The sequence below is a fragment of the Neolamprologus brichardi genome, chromosome 7 (assembly GCF_056152115.1).
Source record: "Neolamprologus brichardi isolate AB-2024 chromosome 7, ASM5615211v1, whole genome shotgun sequence".
NCBI classification, from domain to species: Eukaryota; Metazoa; Chordata; class Actinopteri; order Cichliformes; family Cichlidae; genus Neolamprologus; species Neolamprologus brichardi.
In genome coordinates, this window is record NC_142110.1 from 24,524,665 (window position 1) to 24,546,203 (window position 21,539).

Consider the following 21,539-nt stretch of genomic DNA (forward strand, 5'->3'; position numbering starts at 1 on the left):
GCTTTCCAACTCGACAAAGATAAAAAAAAAAAAAAAATTAAAACTGTTTTTTGGAATGGATAAAAAATGCTAACATTAGCCTCCTGGAATGGTTTTCCCAAAGCCCTGACCTCAAACCTAACCCTATTGCCCTATTGAATATTGTGGGCCATGCTGGAAAGCTGGGTCCCCTCCAGGAACCCAACCGATGTAAATGAACTATACCAATTCTGCTAAGAACAGCAATAGAATATCTAACCAGAATCATTTCAAAAGCTTGTTGATGTCAAAGGTCACCTCAATGCCCTTTTTCTTGTAAGGTTTTTGTTGTATTGTAAACCCCTATAATAACACAGAGAAAGCTCCTAAAGATAATTGATTTCCCTATAACAGGGGGGTCCAACTCCAGGCCTCGAGTGCCGGTGTCCTGAGGGTTTTTGATCTCACCCTGGTTCAATACACTTGAATCAAATGATGAGTTCATTACCAGGCTTCTGGAGAACTTCAAGACATGTTGAGGAGGTCATTTAGCAATTTGAATCAGTTGTGTTGGATCAAGAACACATCTAAAACCTGCAGGACACTGACACTCAAAGCCTGGAGTTGCCTACCCCTGCCCTATAAGCAGGCACCTGGCAAAGAAAGAAAAATCCCCCTTTAACAGGAAGAAACCTCTAAAGAAAATCTATTAAGTGGAAACCTTTTCACCAGAGGAAAAGAAATAACCCATCACCCTTCAATATGCATTCTGAAAGGTCTGAATGCTTTTTTCAACTATAGTCTAAAAAGTAATGAAAACATAGCAGGCTTCGTCATAACTGAGTGCAACATTGAACACTGAAAAATGAACGAGAAAAATAGTTTTCAGTTCAAGAAATTCACAGACACAGATGTTTGAAGCAGTTTGTTTAATCTTTTCATACACATGCAAACAGCAGTGATATCATTTTCCCACATTCATCTTCACATTTAATCTAACAACAACAGGTTGTTCTTCTAGTTGATGTGCTTCATGTCAAATTTGTGGGTTTTTGGGGGACCTTTCTTGCTCTTTTAGACCTCCTTCAACAGAAGACCATAAGGGCGGATGGCCTGTTCTACTATCTCCTGCTCTTCTTGAGCTGAGAACACAGACGGGATGGGAACCAGCCAGTACTTATCGTTGTTGTGTTTCTGCCTGTACTGTGGGTTGATCCGATTTTGCAGAATCACTTGGTAGCGCTTGCCATTCTTTTGAGAAGTGAAGGTTTTGGCATAAGAGACAGCTTCATTGACGTAAGGGGTAGAATAAATCCCTCTGCCATAGGCCTGACCTGGACCTGGCTGTTAAATAAAAGTAAGATATATATATATTATATTATTAAACACTGATACGTTAAATACAGGCCTAATATGGAAATAGGACAGAAAGAGCACTGAAGTGGCTTAAAGGGTGAGCAGCTCTTAACTAGATGTGGCATAAATACGTTTATGTGCCATAACAATGGACATGCTATGGAAAAATATTCTGACAGAGATAAATAACAATAAATAAATAAATATACAAAAATCTGCAGCTTACAGGTTTTTGACATTATTCATAGGAAAAAGCTTTCTCAACACTTTTGCTCAACAATGCTCAACGAGTATAAGTACAACTACAGTTTGCTCCGAGGTCCTAGACATGCAGGCGTCCTCTCACAGTCACATAACTGCTATTTACTGCATTTCCTTTTCTTTGTGTTGTGCTGAGATTTTCATAGCTTGTGACTTGACATGTGACAAAACCATTTAACTCTCTTTTTGACTCTTTTCTCAACCCCGGGATAAAATCCAGACTTTAGAAAACTGAAGTGCTGCATGGGACACAGTCTCAGCATGTGGAATAAGAGACCAGGGATATACATAAAGTCCATGCAATTTCAAAATATTAAATATCACAATTATACATCATATAAAATGTAACTGTAAAGCAATTGTACTGGGTAAAATAACGGGTTGAGATAATAACATAATCAAACCTTGTAGAATCCTTCGATGATGCCTCCAGCTCCTTCCTTAGATGTCCCATGGTAGGACACAGGCCACTCCCCTGGCACTGACGCAGTGCTTCGGTACCGAGTTCCCAGCCATGTATTTCCATCATACTTATTCAGGACCTGTGACAAAATATGAGTATAGGTGATGCAGGTGTATCTGGACCTGTATTTGTTTCAGACAGTCCATAGTTCATCTCTGCAAACTGTATAGCATTTTAGAATTAAGTGCTTTACCTTTGGGACAAACTATTCTATTGATCTTACTTTGAATGCGGAGAGTCAGATATTTGGCTGTCTTTTATTTTCTACTACTTAAGAGCATCATGATGTACCAGTTATGCTTATAACACACATATGATATGTAATATGCTAAATAACTGTTTAACTATTCTTTTTCAAACCCAGTTCTAGTTCCATTGACACTGTTCACCTCTCTACATTTTTATTTTGAGGTCAATTAATTTCCAGTGCACTACCTGGAAAGCACTCTGGAAGTAACAGACTGAATACAGTTAATTAAATCAGTTAATTAAATCAGGTCAAATTAGTTTTTTAAGGTGTGAGTTGAGACCAAATACGATCTTATTTGTGTCACTTAAAACAATTCTTTGCAGAAAATTCTTTACAGATGATTTGTTATATTGTTTTCTTATAATTCTATTTCTGTAGTTTAAAAACAAAAATGCCTTGTATTTGATATAAAAGAGAGGACTAAATGCAGTTATTGATTTCCAAGAAACTGAAGAAGAAGAATATTGTTGAGAACACTAATGAACTTCTAGTTTAGTTTCAAAAATGAGCTGGAAGGAACCAGAAGTTTCAACTTTCTAATGATTGCAAATATCGGAAGCCCAAAAAGTATTTTACTGGGATGTCATTGAATTTGTGCTCTATAGCCCAGCCTAAAGATCAAAGCAGCTTAGACTCTAAGTAATGAGCATGAATAAGATGGTTGATGCTGATCTCAATTCAAAGGCAAATTTACCTTGAGGGCAAAACGGTACCAACCACTTGGTCGTTCATACACCTCTCCGCCTCTGTAATAGGTCTCTGTGTCTTGGAGACCAGAGAAATCGTAGTCAAATGTGGGATCAAAGAATTCGCCCTCATCGATAATGAAAGACCTTTCTTGCGGTGCAGTTCGAAAACAGGTGTCAGAGCCTGAACATTGCCCTCCATTTTGCAGAACACGTTGAATTCTGGCAAAGTTGTTTCTTGACACTGGGCTGCAAGTTGAGAAAGACAGCTGAGATTAGGGTCAGAATAAACCTTTTGACCATCAACAAAAGAAAAGAAATGCTGCTCTTTCACTGGATTTTTTCTCACTCTCTGCAAACCAAACTGCAACATTGTTGTCAAAATTCTTTGAGCTTTAGAAACTACATCCTGACTGTGAATCTCAATATAATATCCCATCCATCCTCTTATCCTTTTCAGGGTTGTGTGGAGGGGGGTGCTGGAGCCTATCCCAGCTGCTTTAGGGCAATTTAGAGTTTCCAGTTAACCTATGCCCACTAACTGCAGGTCTTTGGATAGTGGGAGGAAGCCAAAGTAGAACATGGGGAGAACATGCAAACTCCACACAGAAGGACCCCAGATGGTGGAATTGACCTTCTTGCTGTGAGGCAACAGTGCTAACCACTGTGCCCGATGTTGCACCATTACTCCAATATATTATACTGCTACAAAAACAATTTGAGAACTCAAGTTCCCTTTTTGAGGAATGACATCAGCGCAAGTCTTAAGAATAGTTTATAATATTACAATATTTACCAGGTTTGATCTCCATCTGCGATTGCACAAATGAGACTGTTTATAGACAGCGTTGGTGCTGCTGAGCCGGGAAAGGCTGCTCTTTGGAAAACTCCATCGTGACCTCCTGCTCTTTGGTTTTGAACAGAAGTGATCTGGGCATTGCAAACTGCACCCAAAGCTTCAAGTGCAACGTGTCTGTCCATCTTGAAGTTGTCTTGATGTTGTAGTCCTTTGCTCTGCTCACTTCTACCTTCAAGTGTTGTGGCTTGTGCAGAATTGGGCTTATATGTTAAACTGTTTATGACGTAAACCCAGTTTGCATAATTTCTTAGATAAATCAACTTTTGACTTTCTGACCTTCCAATAGGCGTGTTTTCATTGGAACTTTCTGTTCTTCTCTTTTTTCCAGTTGCAAAATTATTCATCATCTCTTAGACTTTCACAAATGCATCCACACCCTGAATCTTGATACAGTCACAGTTTACCATTTTAAAAACAAAATACAATTATTACAATTATTCAGTAACCCAGGTTTCATTTGCAGAAGTTGGATTCAGCAAGCCTGCAAGAATTAGCTCTTGTTTTTTTTTAAAAAAAAAGAGGAAACTTTGAATGCAATGTTTTTTTGGAGTGGATGATAAATGACAAGAGTGGGCAGGGGGATAAAATAAAGGTCCAAGCTTCCCTTGGCTTTTGCCTACTTCTCGTGCTCTGACTTCTCTTGACCTTCACAAAAAGAAAAGGACAGTTGCACTTCTCCCGAAATTTTTTGCTCTGTACCAACTGAATTAAAGTGAAAAAGGATGTACATATTTTTCTCACCCTGTGGCCAAACTGTTCCCCTTCCTGTGGTCTTTTGACGCTACTTCTTGCAATTGCAGATTTATGTTCAACAAAAATTCAGTGGCATCAATTACAGCCTGCAACTTCTGGAGTACTTTCCATGGTATTTTACTTAAATTATAGTGCTTTGAGTTCCCCAAATATAGTTACCAATAGAAAGTAGAAGAAAGATGTCCCATTTGTAAGTGTGCGCCCAGAACAGGTGGAATCCTTTGTTCATGTGTGTCTCACTCCCCTATGTTAACATCTGTGGCCCCACATCACTAGATGAATTACATGGTAGGGTGTCCTCTCATGTACACATTCTCATTTAATGTTTTTTCTTTATTTTTACTACTTTCTACATTGTAGATACAAACTGAAGACATTAAATGTACAAAACAAGATATATGGAATTATGGAGCAAAGAGAAAAAAAATGGATAAATAACTCTAAATATGTTTTATGTTTTTTGTCTCAGATTCCTGAAAGTAGTCACCCTTAGCTTTGTTGACAGCGCTGCAAACCCTTGGCCTTCTCTCAATAAGCTTCATGATGTATGACGACTGTTAGAATTCATATAATGGCAAGAATCAATCAGCTAAGTAAAGACAAACAACGGTGCATCATTATTTTAAGAACTGAAGGTCATCTGTCCCCAAGTTCAGCTGCAAAAACCATCAAGCGCTATGATGAAACTGGCTCACACGAGGACCACCCCAGGAAAGGACGACCTCTGGTGCTGAGGATAAATTCATGAGATACCAGCCTCAGAAATCACAAGTTAACAGCACCTCAGATTAGAGCCAAGAAAAATGCCACACAGAGTTCCAGTAGCAGACTCATCTCTACATCAACTGTTCAGAGGAGACTGTGTGAATCAGGCATTTATGGACAAATAGATCCTGCAGCGACATGCCATCCCATCTGGTTTGGTTTAGTTGGACCATCATTTATTTTTCAACAGGACAATGACCCCAAACACACCTCCAGGCTGTGTGAGGGATGGAGTGCTGCGCTAGATGGCCTGGCCTCCACAGTCACCTCACCTGAACCCAGTGGATATGGTTTGAAATGAGATGGACCACAGAGTGAAGGCAAAATGGCCAGCAAGTGCTCAACATCTCTGGGAACTCCTTCAAGTCTGTTGGAAAACCTTTCCAGGTGACTACCTCATGAAGCTCATCGAGAGAACACCAAGAGTGTGCAAAGCAGTAATCAAAGCAAAGGGTGGCTATCTGAAGAATTGAAAATATGAAACGTGTTTTGAGTTATTTCACATTTTTGTTTACTAAATAATTCCATATGTGTTCATTCAGTTTTGATGCATTCGATGAGAATCTACAATGTAATTAGTCATGAAAATAAAGAAAAACCAATAAATGAGAAGGTGTGTCCAAACTGTACATGTACAGTAAGAAAGAATGTACAGTAATCCTGCTAGGTACATTTAAGTAGCTGTGAATTACAATAACTAGTTATAATTAGTTACTATTGATTTTCTGGCTCTTTAGTCCTGTCTTCCTCACACACCCACAGTTGGTCACATTAGATGCTGGCCCTCCCTGAGCCTGGTTGAGCTGGAGGTTTCTTGCTGTTAAAAGGGAGTTTTTTCTTCCCACTGTCATCAACTGCTTGTTAAAGCACCGTGAGGCGATTGTTGTTGTGATTTGCTGCGATATGAATTAATTTAATATGTTTTTTAAGGCTATACCAGTGTTTATGTTTATAGCCAAGCCATTACACAATTAGTCAAAAATCTTAGAATGTAAACTATCAGTCAGGTTGTCACATATTAAAATTGTGAATGATTTAATTGCCATTCATTAATAAACTGGTGCTTTCTGGAGTGCACAATATGATTTGTTTTCTATTTTTATTATATTAATGTCACATTTGGTCTTTGTGACTATGAAAAGGTCTGCTTGCATGTGATACTCAGGTAACTGGGTGGGTCTAATGTCTAAGATGATTTTGTGTGAATGTAGCTAGGAGCTGAAAACTCTCAATGAGCAAAAAGGGATTTTAAATCTTGGAATATCTACATACACACTATATATAACAGCCAGAAGCACCTTAAATATGCAAAAATAATAAAAATAATAAAAATAAAAACTTAACACACTCTTTAACTGCAATTTAATCATAATAGGGCAAGCATAACCAATGCTGATCCACATAACCACGCTTTATCATGATTAAAGCTTGTAGCAGTGTTGATATTCCAGTCCATTTTTGTTTTGTTAAAGGCACAAAATGTTGTTTTTTTTTAACATCTCGGTAGCTCTTCCCATTCTCTGCCATAGAATCAACTGTTACCTGGCTGGTAAATGTGAGAATTTTAACTTAGTTAACCAAGAGTATTAGTTTACCCTGCGAAAAGGAATATTTTAATGCCACTTTAATAAATACATCATCTGTATTTCTATATGCAGAGTACTGTTAATGTACTAAAACAAAAAAAAAAATCACCTTACATGACCTTTTTGTGCGAGTTTATAAAAACTGTATACAGCTATTTTGAATAAAGGCAGGAAGTCACTTTTTGTTTCAAACGTCCACTTTTAATTGTTTATTGCCCCGTGTGGATAAATAAAGTCTTTCTGATTCTGATTTTAGCTCAAATCCAAATGTTCAGATACTAAAAACTGACTTGGAGTCAGTAAAGATGAGTGAAATTAACTGATGTTTACATAAAATACCAGGTAACACCAGTGAATTTCGATAGTGTATGAATATTGAAGGGATTTATTTAAACAATAAGCAGCAAAATCAAGAGAAATAAAAGTACAATTAGTTGTAGAGACACTTGAGCAATTTCAGAATATTTTCTGTAAAACATTTATGTTTGTGTACTCCACTGTAGGAAAGACTCCACTGATTAAAAACTCAGAATCAGTTGGATTATTAGAGTTTCTGAAGACAGAGAGGTGGTGGTTCAGTGATATGCACAGATCCAGTACTTGAGGATGACGATCAGAAGGACAGGTTGATGAGGGGAGCATTGTTCTCAGTCTTGTCCTCAGGACTCCACTTGATAAGCGGAGAGCTCAAATCAATCAGCTGAAAACAAAACGAAATGCAGTTACAGAGCTGCTTTGTGTACAAGCTTACTGAAATCTGAAGCACCAAAGGAACAAACTGCATCCCAGTGAAACACAAATCTGTTGAAATACTACATATTCAAAAAACCCTTATCTAAAATATTTTTGAGGGTCTTGAAAGGAAGATGTAGCCGTTACGTTTCTGTTTGACTTCATCTTCCAGAACACGTTGAATTCTGGCAAAGTTGTTTCTTGACACTGGGCTGCAAGTTGAGAAAGACAGCTGAGATTAGGGTCTGAATAAACCTTCTGACCATCAACAAAAGAAGAAATGAAATGCTGCTCTTTCACTGGATGTTTTCTCGCTCTCTGCAAACCAAACTGCAACATTGTTGTCAAAATTCTTTGAGCTTTAGAAACTACATCCTGACTGAGAGTCTGTAGTCTTATATTCAAATATAATATACTGCTACAAAAAAATTGAAAAACTCACGTTACCTTTTTGGAGGAATGACATCAGACATCAACATAAGTCTTAACAAGCGTTTATAATATTACAATATTTACCATGTTTGATTTCCATTTGCGACTGCACGAATGACAGTTTTTACAGACAGCGTTGGTGCAGCGGAGCAGGAAAAGCTTGCTCTTTGGAAAGCTCCATCGTGAGCTTCTGCTCTTTGTTTTTGAACAGAAGTGATTTGGGCATTGCAAATTGCACCCAAAGCTTCAAGTGCAATTTCTCTGTTCATCTTGATGTTGTAGTCCTTTGCTCTGCTCACTTCTACCTGCAAGTGCTGTGACTCGTGTAGAATTCGGCTTATAGGTTAAACTGCATCATGGCACCTCCTGAGACACGCTGCAGTTTACATCATTTCTTAGATAAATCAACTTTTGACTTTCCAACAGATGTGTTTTCATTGGAACTTCTTGTTCTTCTTTTTTCTTGTTGTGAAATTATTCATCACATCTTAGATTTTCACAACTGCACCCATACCCTGAATCTTGATACAGTTCTCCATAAACTACAATTACTGCCTTGCAATTGTTGCAAAAACTCTTCAGAAGTCTGCATTTCATCACTGCAAAGATGAGTGAGATTAATTTGTTTCTCATACACAAACACCTTTTAGCCTAAATCAAACGTTGTCTGATTTTTACATAAAACACCAGAAAACTCCAGTGACTTTTGATAGTGTATGAATATTGAAGGGCCTTATTCCCTGCATTGCAGAATGATATGTTTATATACCTCCCTTTCATAGGTCTCCAGGTCTCAGTCGAGTGACACCTTTGTCACTTCAAGGAATTCCTCCTCATTGATAATGAAACTGTCCTGTTTTTATATCTAAAACCATGTTCTGCCAGTCAGCTGACAAGTCCTTATTCTGCAGTGCAACTCTGACTTTGAACACATAGTAAAGTTGATCTATATTATTATCTATGCATATTAAATAAATATTTCTTCTTCAAGTGAACTTCAGGAAGCCAGGATCACTTGAGTGTTTACAACATCATTAACAAGATTTATTCAAACAATAAGCAGCAAAATCAAGAGAAATAAAAGTACAATTAGTTGTAGAGACACTTGAGCAATTTCAGAATATTTTATGTAAAACATTTATGTTTGTGTACTCCACTGTAGAAAAGACTCCACTGATTAAAAACTCAGAATCAGTTGGATTATTAGAGTTTCTGAAGACAGAGAGGTGGTTCAGTAATGTGCACAGATCCAGTACTTAAGGAGGATGACGATCAGAAGGACAGGTTGATGAGGGGAGCATTGTTCTCAGTCTTGTCCTCAGGACTCCACTTGATAAGCGGAGAGCTCAAATCAATCAGCTGAAAACAACAAATGCACAGTTACAGAGCTGCTTTGTGTACAAGGTTACTGAAATCTGAAGCACCAAATGAACAAACTGCCTCACAGCTTCCCAGTGAAACACAAATCCGCTGAAATATTACATATTCAAAAACTAAAAATCTAGTGGAGTTTGTCTTTCCTGGATATCGGACTGAAGGCATGGCTACTTTGATTGATAAATGGTCTTAAAAGGTAGCTGTAGCCATTACATTTCTTCACCTTCGCCAGCTGTAGTCACTCAACTGGGCCTCTCTTAAATTATATTTGTGTTTTGGAGCATTATTGCTGAGACATCCAGTGGTGTAGTGGTTAACAGTGTCACTTGACAGGTGAAGTTAAGGGCAGGTGAAAGTAGCCATTACAGGAATTCTCTCAAAAATAATTGAGTCTGCTATGTGGTACAGGTTATAAATTTGTTCTTCAGTTAAGGTGAGAAAATTTGGTGGGAACAAATGATTCTGTATTTCAGTTTACAGGTGTGTGGCATATCACTGATCACAGGTTATAAAATTAATAATAGTCGGTGGGAAAAGTGAGCATTCAAACAATAACTGAAAACACCATTAACTATTCTCTTAGTTAATGGTGTTAAAATTCCAATTAAAATATCCCAATAATTCTTAATGGGTATATGAACAAATTTAAATAGACTGAGATTCTAAAAAGGACTTGGAGGTTATCCCCAGATGAGGTGAAAGTTACCTGAGCTGCACTGCAAGTCTTATTATTGGTCCGGATCAGGTCAGGGGTGTTGGTCAAGTCAATGAGCAGCTTCTCTTGAGGCGGCAGGATGGGTGGTGGAAGATCCAAAAGGAGAACCTGAGGAAAAAAAACTGAGTGTGAGATGATCATCTCTGAAGTTGCTCTGCAGCTCCAGCAGATCAGACTGAACAAGTGATGATGCAAGAGTTTGACTCTGGACAGCAAATGAATTTTGATTGCGTGGCAACAATTCATTATAATTTTTGTTGTTTTCTAAACCACTATGAAGCAAGTTATACAGCTACAGAGCATCTGAATCATCTGGTCATCTGTCAGGCTCCAAATCATTTTAACCTCAAAAGGAGTCGATACTAGAAGATAACCTGGTATTAAAGCAAAAAAGGAGACTTGTGTAGTTTAACCCTTTGATCTCATATGGTGATATAACCAGAGTACCAGTGCTTGTTCCTGGAACATGTGGAGGAAACTTTGGCTAAAGAAGCAGCATGTTAAGGTCTTGGAGTGGCCTAGTCAGTCTCCAGGTCTTACTCCCATAGAAAATCTATGGAGGAAGGTTCCAGTTGCCAAACATCAGCCACGAAACATTAATGACTTTGAGAGGATCTGCAAAGAGGAGTGGGACGAAATCCCCCCTGAGATGTGTGCAAAACTTGTGGCCAACTACAAAACAAGTCTGACCCATGTGATTGACAACAAAGGTTCTGCCATCAAGTACTAAAGTGTGTTTTGCAAAAATCAAATACTTATGTCCTTCATGAAAATGCTAATTAATTTTTTGGAAATGCACCTTTCTGGATTTTTCTTGCTATTGTTCTTTCTCTCACTGTTCAAATAAACTTACCATTGAAATTATAGAAGGATCATTTCTTTGCTAGTGGGGAAAATCACAAAAACAGCTGGGGTTCAAATAATTTTTTCCCTGACTATAACTGTTGTATTATGATGATGTATACTGTGTGACCTCTGACCTCCTGTGTCTTGCTGTTGCTGTCCTCTTTAAGCTCCAGTTCAATCAGGTTTTCATTGGGCACCGATTCATCCAGAATCTGTGCTCCAGGATCCATGGGCTCTGATTGGTCAGTCTGTTGGCTGTTTGAGGGTGTGGTGGTAGGGGGATCATCCTCTAGACAGAAGGGCTGAATTTCAGGTGCATCAACAAGCTCCTCCTCCTCCTCCTCCTGTGCATTGGTGAGGGTGGGGCTGTGCACACACACAAATATAGACACAAATAAAGAATGACACACCTGCATGTGGAGTCAAAGGAGCAACCAGGTGATCTGCAAAGGACCAGTTAGAAGGCAGCCTCTAGCATCTTACCTACAGCTGTGCTGCTTGGTATATGAGGTGGGGACAGAGTCAGAGAGGGCTGGAGGTTTGGGCGTTGGAGAGGGAATGAGTGAAGCCTTGCGTCTAACTGGAGTGGGGAGGGCAGAGGGGCGTCGTGGCTTCATCTGCAGTGACTTGCATGTGATAGCGGAAGGTGTTAGTGGACCAGCAGATGGCTTTTGAGGAAGACTAAAAGAGAAGGAGTTTACAGTATCACTGATCTGTCAGGTAACATTCAGCTCCAACATCTCGATCAAACACTGAAGGAATATAGAACCCAGCAGAGATTTAACAGCGTCAGGAATTATATGTGTACTGCCATCTACCTGTCCATGCCGTTAAGTGACATCAGCCTCTTTGGCTTCAACGCCTTTGAGACATCTAAAGACAAAACAAAGACAGTGAGACAGACATGTCAGAGTGTGAAAAAATGAAGCTGAAGCTGTTTTGAACTCAAATCAAATTAGTTTTCTCAATGCATGTTATTACTGCAAGGCAAACACCTGACAAAATTAAAGAGAAAACTCCATCAATCAGTAAATCCCCTACAAGTAGCACTTGGAAAGGAAGAAGCCCTTTCAAAGTCTGGTTTATAGTCACTACACTGGTTGTTGCAAAAGCTAACTAACATCACCAAAGCCATGACTCTATTTATACTGCCACTGAGAGCACGCTGATCCATCGGTGTTACCAGTGAAGAAAAAAAGCCCACATTAACAATGGTAACTTAGCAAAAGCCGTCAAAAAGGGAAGGAAAAAAAAAAAACCTGAACAAAACAAAAACTGGATTTTTTTTTTTAACCCCGAGACAGAAAGTCAGTTTCACTCAATTTATGAGCACTGAAATCTGAGTTAGATGTTAGTCTATTATTTGTCATTTTTAACAGAGTGAACATGTCCAAATATCTCAGAGTTAATCATCACTTTCTCACCATTTGCATGGCGAACACCTTTGCCTCCTGTGCTTGGTGTAGGCAGGACCACCGCCTCAGGTTTAGATTTGGCCTTCGGTCCGCTCTGCAGCCGACTTGTGGAGGTGGTGAGGTTGGAGGCAGGTCTTTTGGGGGGCGTGGCTTCAGCTCTCTTGTGAGGAGTGGATTTGGCATCATTGCCACTCTCCGCCTCAGACAGCTTCTTGGCCTGTGTCGATATTGAGCGGCGGCCAGCAGCAGTGGAGGACACCGACTCTGCAGCACTGTAGATGGTGGACCTGCGTGGCCTGCTCAGGCTGTTCACGTTGCGGGGTGCTGGGCCAGTGGAGCTGCTCAGATTCCCGTTAAGAGTAGACTTCACCTTGCCTGAAAGCAGCAACAGTTGGTGAAACAGGGTAGATATTTAACCATTTAGCTGTACAGTAAATCTTTAAACTATCATCCAAATAAAACCTTTGCACGTACTCATCCAGGCCAGAGATCAAATCATTTTCATGCTACCAACCAGAACCAATCTAAGCTAGTTGGAGAGAACACCTTATTCCAATTTACTCTGACCTAGAGGACCTCCCTCCACAAGCCTATTTATAGCACTCATCCTACTTCAAATGCTGCATTCAGATGTACCCACCACATGTAAACTCAGAGTGCAAGTTGTCTGAAATCAAATGTTAACCTTTTGCAGTCTCTCTGTTTTAGTGTTGTTGCACTGTGTTCTAGTGACTACAATATAGATTCTGGGGATTTTAGAGTAATTCATGCTTCCATCTGATAAAAAGCTTTACGGAGATATTCTTTCCAGCAGGACCTACGTACAGTGCCAAAACTACCAACAGATGGAGCCTGAACTTCCTTGCGACAATACCTCCGACTGTCTATGAGATGAGGATGAGAAACAGTCAGCCCAAAACTTCAGACAAACTTAAAGCTGCTACAATAAAAAAACCTGGGCTTCACCAAAGCCTCCACATCGCAGACTGATTCAAAATCTTTTTTTCCCCAATTAAGTTTATTATAAATAATAATAATAAGCGTCTAATAATTTTAGACGATTTCTGATTTTCATGAGCTAATAATAATAATAATAATAATAATAATAAAAACAAATTTTAAAGCTTAGCCTTTTGAATTAAACTAGAGGAAAAATTAGCTCTCACAGTATTCCATTTTTTTTTTTTTTTTTTTTTTTTTTTAAACGCACTAGCATGTAGCTCCTGTTACCATTGTGCAGTGAGCATACCTTTAGCCGGGGAAAGAGAGATGCTGGAGTTGAAGCTGGATACAGACGAGGATGATGAGGACGTGTTCTTTCTCCTGGTCTGAAGAGGCTGTGCTTTCCCACCTGACAGGTTCCTCACTCCACTTTGCTGGAAGGAAACACAATCATGACCAAAACAAATGAGTGATTTTACATATTTATCCTTTAACCTTTGTTTACCTTCTACAGACATTGCAGTGGGTTTGTATTTTAAAGGTCTTTGCTTTGAATTGTTAAAAGTGACCTACGATAATTCTCAACCATAAAAAAGTCCTGTTAATAATAGAGATGGCACGATATCACTTTTTTATGTCCGATACCGATATCATAACTTTGGATATCTGCCAATAACAATATGAAGCCAATATAGTGTATTTTTTTAATCAATAAAACTTTTTTTATAAATATGTTGTTGCATTTTGTATAAGTTCATACTGAAGTTTTAAAAAACAAAACACTAAAGCTATTCTGTTATACTTGTATGCAAAAAATACACTGCACCTAAAATATTTTATAGTTCAGCAAAACTGATCAATCTAATAAACTTAAAGCTGCACCATCCTCCCTATTCTGATATCTTAAAGAGTACTTAGCAAAAATATTAAACAACCTAACTAATAGCGTTGCCAACTCCCAGCAAAAATATTAGAGAACCACCCCCCACCTCACAATGCTTAATCAACTTTAATTTTATGCACGTGTAAAACAAATGCACAGAAATCAATTATTTTTCTACAATACTTATATAGATTCAACATCTTTCTTCAACAGAAGAAAGATGTACTATAGCTTAGTAGGATGTATATTAGACTTAATAGTTACTATATACAATAATGATTTCTATACATTTAATCAGATGACCCCTTTGGTTGTAAGATTCAGATATCCATCCATCCATTCACTTCCGCTTATCCTTTCCAGGGTCGCGGGGGGCGCTGGAGCCTATCCCAGCTGTCATAGGGTGAGAGGCAGGGTACACCCTGGACAGGTCGCCAGTCTGTCGCAGGGCCAACACACAGGAACAGACAACCATTCGCACTCACATTCACACCTAGTGGCAATTTGGATTATCCAATTAACCTATCCCCACAAGCTGCATGTCTTTGGACGGTGGGAGGAAGCCGGAGTACCCGGAGGGAACCCACGCAAACACGGGGAGAACATGCAAACTCCACACAGAAAGACCCCGGCCTGATGTTGGAATTGAACTCAGGACCTTCTTGCTGTGCGGCAATAGTGCTAACCACCGTGCCAAGATTCAGATAATTATTTATTAAAAGTTAGTCATTTTAAATGAAATAACAAAGAAAAGTATTTTTTGTGCCCCCCTCTCCCTGTTAATGCCCCACCTGGCCCCCCTGGCAAAACTTTGCTAGACCCGCCCCTGCACAGTTACCAGCTGTCAGCTACGTAGAAAAGGATCCTGGTGTTATTTGTCTCTCAGAAACAGTTCATAACTTCCCTTCAACTCATCCATGTCACCTAAAAGGTAAACCTGTTTCTCCATCACCTGTTCAGCTCTGATGATTCAGTAAGGACATCTCCTGGTTTCATCTTCATGTTTCCCTCTCACCACATATACAAACCGATATCATGAGCAGCACTTTTTACAGCTGTGGCTCCAGCAAACATCAGCTGATACTAGAAAGTAATATTAAATCAAGTCTAACAACTGCTTATCAAGCTTAAATGTGGAGCTGTTGTTTATCCGCTGGTTTCCTCTTTCTGGCGCAAAGTGGGTGATAAACAAACAAGTAAGACTGGACTTGTGACAGAAAAGCCGATCAGCTGATCATTGATCAGTTTCATGATTGAAGTAGCAACAGGAGAGGGAGGGGAGAGAATGAGAGAAGAAGAGGCAGCTGTGCAGCAAAGACAGAATAACTCCTGCCTTTTTTTGTGCCTTTTTTCCCATTCTAGCTGAAGTACGGGACAAATTGCTTCCTTTTCGCCTCAATATGGAACTCCAATGGCCAGTCCAGCTGTGGCTTCATATATCAGTTGTTAAGATTAATGTGGAAATACTATGCAAACATTCAGAGATGCACTTACACACTTTACTTCTCTGGGATAGTTTTCTCTGAGATGAAGTGCTGCGGTTTCGAAGCACGTAGCGAGGCTCCAAATGCTCCACCAGACCACCGACAGGTCTCGCAGACAACAGCCGCTCTATCAAGTGAGAAATACCGCTCGAATGCGCTGAGCCGGGTTACGCGAAGCAGCATGTTTTGTGAGGTGATTTTGTGATACTTCGGATCGGATTACTTTTTTTTTTTTTTTTTAAATTTCTCTCCGATATCCGATCCAGTAATTTAGGTCCGTATCGGACCAATACCAATACGTAATATCGGATCAGTCCATCTCTAGTTAATAATGTTATTTTAATTAAGTTTTCAAAAAATTGATGTGTTCATAGTAAAACGCATTAAAAATATAGAGGAGTGGGCACTGGTTTGTGGAAGCTGCTATGTTTGATCATAACTACAGTGGGCGAGGTGGACATCTGTTCCTCCTAATCGTGTTTTATGTATGTGGCTACAGACTGGCCACACCCCTTATAAGTTACTTTTAATTTAAAAATCCTGAATGGCTCTTTCAGGATATTTGACAATTTAACATTTGTACATGTGGATAATCACTTTCTCCTCCTCCTCCCTCATTTCCACCTCATCCTCTTTTCCTAAACTGAAGTCAAAGCTCTCAAAATATCCTCAAAAATTCACCTCAGTATTGCTGAGGTGTTGCAGTATTGCTATACTATTTATGGCCTCCTCCAGAGTAAACAGACATGGAAACATTGACAGCGGAGGTAAGCTGATAGCCTACTCACTACAGCTGAATGGCAATGACAGTTGCTTGTCATACAGAGGCCACCATAGCTAGGATTATGCATTTGAATTGGTAGGGGTAAGAAAACAAAATTCATTTGATATACCTTTATTGATATTGATATACCTTTATTAGTCCCACAAGGGGAAATTTGAATGCAATCTACTGACATCTAGTGATGAGATTTCACACATTATTCTTTTAATGATTCATAGTTAAAAAGGCTATGCTATAAAAAAAATGGGGGAAATAAAAAAAAGCTTGAACTCCAATTTACTGTAGACTCAGATGCTTCTACATAACTCCTATCAAAGCGCTTCGGCTCCATAATTATTGTTTTTTGTTAACCTCATTTACAAAGTGAGAAATAAAGTCAGCAGGTAAATATCACTCAAAGTAAACTAAATGTTTATCCCAATTCGAAAACACTGCACTGAACTATTTGAACATGCAGACAGTTACCTTTACCTTGGTTGGCCGAGGCAGTGTGCGTTTTCCCAACAGACTGGAGTTGAGGGAGCTATCACTGATGTCAGAGGCCACGCTCGCTGAATCGGAGAGCAAATCCTCAGATGACTCCGCCCTTTTAGGGGGACAAGAAGACGGGCTTTGCCTCCAACTGCCCACTGCCTGAAACAGGTAATAGGCAACAGATCATCAGTAATCTGTTGATAGGGTGCTTTTAAGCCAACAACTTCTTACTAAACTATCTACACACAAAATAAAAATTTTAATAAAAGGACAAAAGCTCATATAAAGTCAGTTCTGGTTGTGTTTCTGTTTTTGTTTATTTTATTACATTTGCTTCCTGGTTAGGAATCTGTTTCATCTATTTATTTTTGCTACTTTAATAAGTCTTAAGAAGATTGTAAGTTTTTCTAGGAAGGATCACTTTATGAACTGGTTTAATACAAATTTATTAATCTGTTATGTAACTGTAACATCACACTTGCATCTATTGAATGGTTCCGTTAAAACAAAGATAATGTATAAATATAGCAACAAGCTTTTTAAAACAGGAACAGGAGTGTTCAGTTTGTATCTTAAAGTATTAAGGTGTCAAGTACTTATTCGAAAATGCAACTTATCCATTTTAATGAAATTAATTGGAAATGTTTACAATCTTTTGTTTTTTTAAATGTTGCTTTTTAAAAGCATGTTCAACAAAGATATCAATCATAAACATTTTCCATGCAAGGAATAAAGCAGAAAATAAGTACTGCTTGTATTCTTCGGGCATTAAAAATACCCACGATTCTGTCATGGAAACTGCACGGGCTCAGGAACACTTCCAGAAATCATGGAACCATTTGCTGTCCCAAATCCAAAGTTACATTATGCAAGGAGGAATACATATGAAGACATGATCCAGAAACGGGGCTCTCTTCTCAGAGCCAAAGGTATACAGAGAAGTCTTTAAATCATAGGTGTCAAACTCTGGCCCGTGGGCCAAATTTGGCCCGCAGCCTAATTACATTTGGCCCGCGAAGCCATACCAAATTACTATTAGAGCTGGCCTACTGGTATTATACAGCTAATATATATATTGTTTAGTATTAAGCTTTGCTTGTTCCATATTCAGTTTTTCAGCAAAACGTGTTTGAGTCCATAAGAAAAGATTCATTCTTATATCTGGAGGAATAAATATATTTCAATAAATATTAATGTTAGCCCGCGACTTTGTTCCGGCTTTGAATTTTGGCCCACTGTGTATTTGAGTTTGACACCCCTGCTTTAATGTGACACGCTTCCACACCGCCATGAAAATGTAGTGGAAGTGTGTGAGGAGAGGCGGATTCGGAGAAGACCGATTCAGAGAAAGCCTATTAGGTATCTGTCAAAGGCTGCTTCCAGAAAACAGCGCTAAGCCTGAGGCTATTTTTATAGACCGATACTGGGTGAATTAAAAACTCAAATCTTACTCTGTTGGGTGGTTGCAGTTTGGTCTTTTCCACTCTGCTCTTGTTGGTTGAACAGGAAGTCACTGGAATGGTTGGTTTGCTTGGCAGCACAACAGCAACACCTAGTGCAGATTTCCCTCGGAGTGCAGTTCTGGGCTGAGCTTTGGCTTGGATCACAGGGCTGCAGGTGCTGAGTCTGCTTTTTGAAGTAGGGCGGGTAGACGAAGCTGGGGTGATAGTGGGGCGGATAGATGAAGTGATGCTGGATCCGCTGCCTCTCTGCAGTTGGCGCTGGATGACGGGCGGCAGCTGCTTCAGTGGACTGTCCTGCACACAGAAGGTCTGTCGTTTGTTTGGGCTGACTCCACTGGTGGTCTGAGCAAGGAGACCAAGTCTGGTCTCAGCATCCTCGACAAACTCCTCTTGCTCAGTCATGGTGTCCATGGTCACACTGGTGGTGTCTCTGTTCTCATCGTGTGACACAGTGCTCTGCAGCTGACTTGCTAGTCTGTGGGCTTCCTGACACACAGCCTCCAGCTGTTCTCCCGTCAGCGGGCTCCAGGTTATGCTATGGTTCTCGAGGGGAGATGCCACATTAACGGAAACACACTTCTCTTTATGACCGACTGGACCAACAAACACCTCATCTTCATCTTCATCACCCCTAGAGCTGCAGAGCACAAGGACATTAGTGCATAAGTGACAGCAAGAGTAACAAACAGTTCACATCAATTAAACTTTAAACAACAAGGAGATGACTACACACAGTTTTAAAAATAAAGCATTTCTTAAAATAAAGCAAGAGTGATGTGGAGCAACCGTTTCATGCCGACATAAACAAAGAAGAGAAAAAGAGTTCAAGTTATTACTAAAATTAAATTGGAAGCTATAAAGGCAAAACCAAAGTAAGAAAACTTATTTTGCTTTAAATTATTAAGATATATTATGCACTTAAGTAGTTTGAATTAGAAATCACATGCCCAAACAAACTTTAGAGGGATTTTTTTTTAAAATCCAATAACTCATGGTCTAATATGATACATTACAGAGCTTAAATCTCAAATGAATGATGGTATTGAGAGTATCCTTAGATAAACCTGCGTGTCCACGTCAACTGCCATCCTGCCTGGCCAGCAGGGTGACGACAATACCCATCCGCATTTTACAGTTGAGGGCTAAAATGCCGAGTTCCTTGACGGCTTTTACTCAGTTAAAACTGACTTTTAAGATACCTCAGGATGTTCAGAGATTTGCAAAAGTTGTTGACATTCACTTAAACTTATTTACACTTGAAGAAAACAGAACTATTGGGACATGTTGTTTTACTAATTTTATACTGTTCGATAGTTTTAATGGTTGTTTTATATTCCTGTTAATAGTTTATTACTTTGTCAATTTGACTTTGTGTGGGTTTGCTCATTTCAGTTTAGTTTTCATTAGCTTACATATTGTCCGTTATTATACTGTGCTGCAGATCAAATCCTGCATGTGAACCTTATTAGTGCAAGATCATATGTCAAACACGTCTTCTGGATGTTGGCAGCCGGACAATTATAGGATATTGTGGGAATTTAAATGCGGATATAAAAGAAAAGTGCGTGACTGAACTCCTGGCAGTATCTCGATAGAAACTCTCGTGTGATTTTTACCTGGCAGGCGACAGAGAAACATCAAAGTCAAACTTCTCATCAGGCAGAAAGAACACATCTACTGAGACACAATCAAAGTGATTAGTGATGAAACGCTTAAAAACAGAGTATAAAGGCCTGATGTCTGACGGTCACTGAATGCTTACTCACCGCTGTTAGCTCGACAGTCCATCCGTAAGCTTGTTCGTCTCTGAAAACAGATCAGACGTGCAGGTTTACTATCACAATAGTCTAAAAACATTCAACTTTACACCAACACTGACAAACAGCGAAACCAGTGAATTTAGAAACGACCATTTTGACTATTATGCTAACTTTAACGTTAGCTCTTTAGCACTCCACCTATGTCAAACAATAACAGACAAGAGCGTAAAACTCACAATTTAAAGATTCATTTTCGATGATTTTATGGTCCAACAATTTCCATGGAGATAAATGTTTTATTCAAGTTAAAATACAAACCTCTATTTCCTCCGAAACCTCACAAATCTTTTTTGCTTCGCATTCAAACAGCGACGTGGAAGCAGAGAATTTCACAAATAATTCAAATCTGCTGCGCTGCATGTCACGTGACTCATAGATACGCCACTATTGGTTTAAAGACTATGACGGAGTCTTCGGTGGCGTCCTGGGGATTGTAGTCAAAAGCTAGCTAAACCTTGTGTCTGAACAATTTCCATTTACCATCTATGATTTTGTTTGATTTAAATTCGATTTTAAAAATTTGTATCCCAACAAAACAGCTCATATGAAAGTAATACAAATGTAATAAAAGTTTAAAAAATGACTCTTAGCAATTAAATTCGTTCATCTTTGTATATTTTTAAATTAAAGATATTCATGCATTGAATAAAATGTAGATTAAAAATGCAATTCTTTTACAGTTCTTTCATTACAAGCTCTACGGTATTCATTGGACTGCTACATAACATGTAATGGTACTCTACTGCTTTTTAAATTGAATAATAGACTACAATAATAAAATCTGTGGATGAAGACTCTGTCTTCTAAATTTGGTCTGCCTGCTAGAACCACTCACATATAGACCACAGTGATTCAAATAACCACTGCTTACAACCAAGGTGTCCAAAAGAACATCTCTGAACACAACACACAGAAACTTGAAGCAGATGGGCTACAGCACCAAAGCACCATAGGGACCGCTCCTGTCACTTAGAACAGGAAAGTGAGGCTCATACACATGATCTTGCCAAAATTGGATAATTGAAGAGTGGAAATAGGTTGCCTGGTCTGGTGAGTGTCAATTTCTGTCGTGACAGAAGGTGCTAGTGTAAGAACCACAACATGAGAGCATAGATCCATCCTGGCTTGTATAAATGATTCTTGTTGGTCGTATAATGGTATGAGGGAAATTTTCCTGGTACACTTTGGGCTCCTTAATGAGCCTCATTTAAAAACCACAGCCAGCACCCAGCCTC

The 21,539-nt window shown here is 39.1% G+C and overlaps 2 protein-coding genes across 4 annotated transcripts; both read right to left on the reverse strand.

Moving 5' to 3' along the window:
- Positions 1 to 872: 872 nt before the first annotated feature.
- On the reverse strand, positions 873 to 4,180 carry LOC118455961 (uncharacterized). The gene is made up of 4 exons (XM_035916256.2): positions 3,771 to 4,180; positions 2,983 to 3,223; positions 1,980 to 2,117; positions 873 to 1,302 (listed from the first exon to the last, which is right to left on the reverse strand). Exons 1-4 carry the CDS (start codon positions 4,178 to 4,180, stop codon positions 1,033 to 1,035), a joined length of 1,059 nt encoding a protein of 352 aa, XP_035772149.2. The 3' UTR covers positions 873 to 1,032.
- A 4,943-nt stretch (positions 4,181 to 9,123) lies between these two features.
- On the reverse strand, positions 9,124 to 20,664 carry gtse1 (G-2 and S-phase expressed 1). Of its 3 annotated transcripts, none has more exons than XM_035913620.2 (12): positions 20,563 to 20,664; positions 20,251 to 20,290; positions 20,101 to 20,158; positions 18,473 to 19,121; positions 17,013 to 17,180; positions 13,704 to 13,830; positions 12,464 to 12,829; positions 11,858 to 11,912; positions 11,523 to 11,720; positions 11,174 to 11,405; positions 10,185 to 10,301; positions 9,124 to 9,460 (listed from the first exon to the last, which is right to left on the reverse strand). In XM_035913620.2, the coding sequence occupies exons 1-12, from the start codon at positions 20,662 to 20,664 to the stop codon at positions 9,374 to 9,376; spliced, it is 2,199 nt and encodes a 732-aa protein (XP_035769513.2). In that variant the 3' UTR covers positions 9,124 to 9,373. The 3 variants fall into 3 exon arrangements, with proteins under 3 accessions (XP_035769513.2, XP_087699472.1, XP_035769519.2); XM_087843346.1 differs by having other exon boundaries at positions 17,019 to 17,180; positions 20,563 to 20,659; XM_035913626.2 differs by lacking the exon at positions 20,101 to 20,158 and having other exon boundaries at positions 20,563 to 20,631.
- Between the last annotated feature and the right edge of the window lie 875 nt (positions 20,665 to 21,539).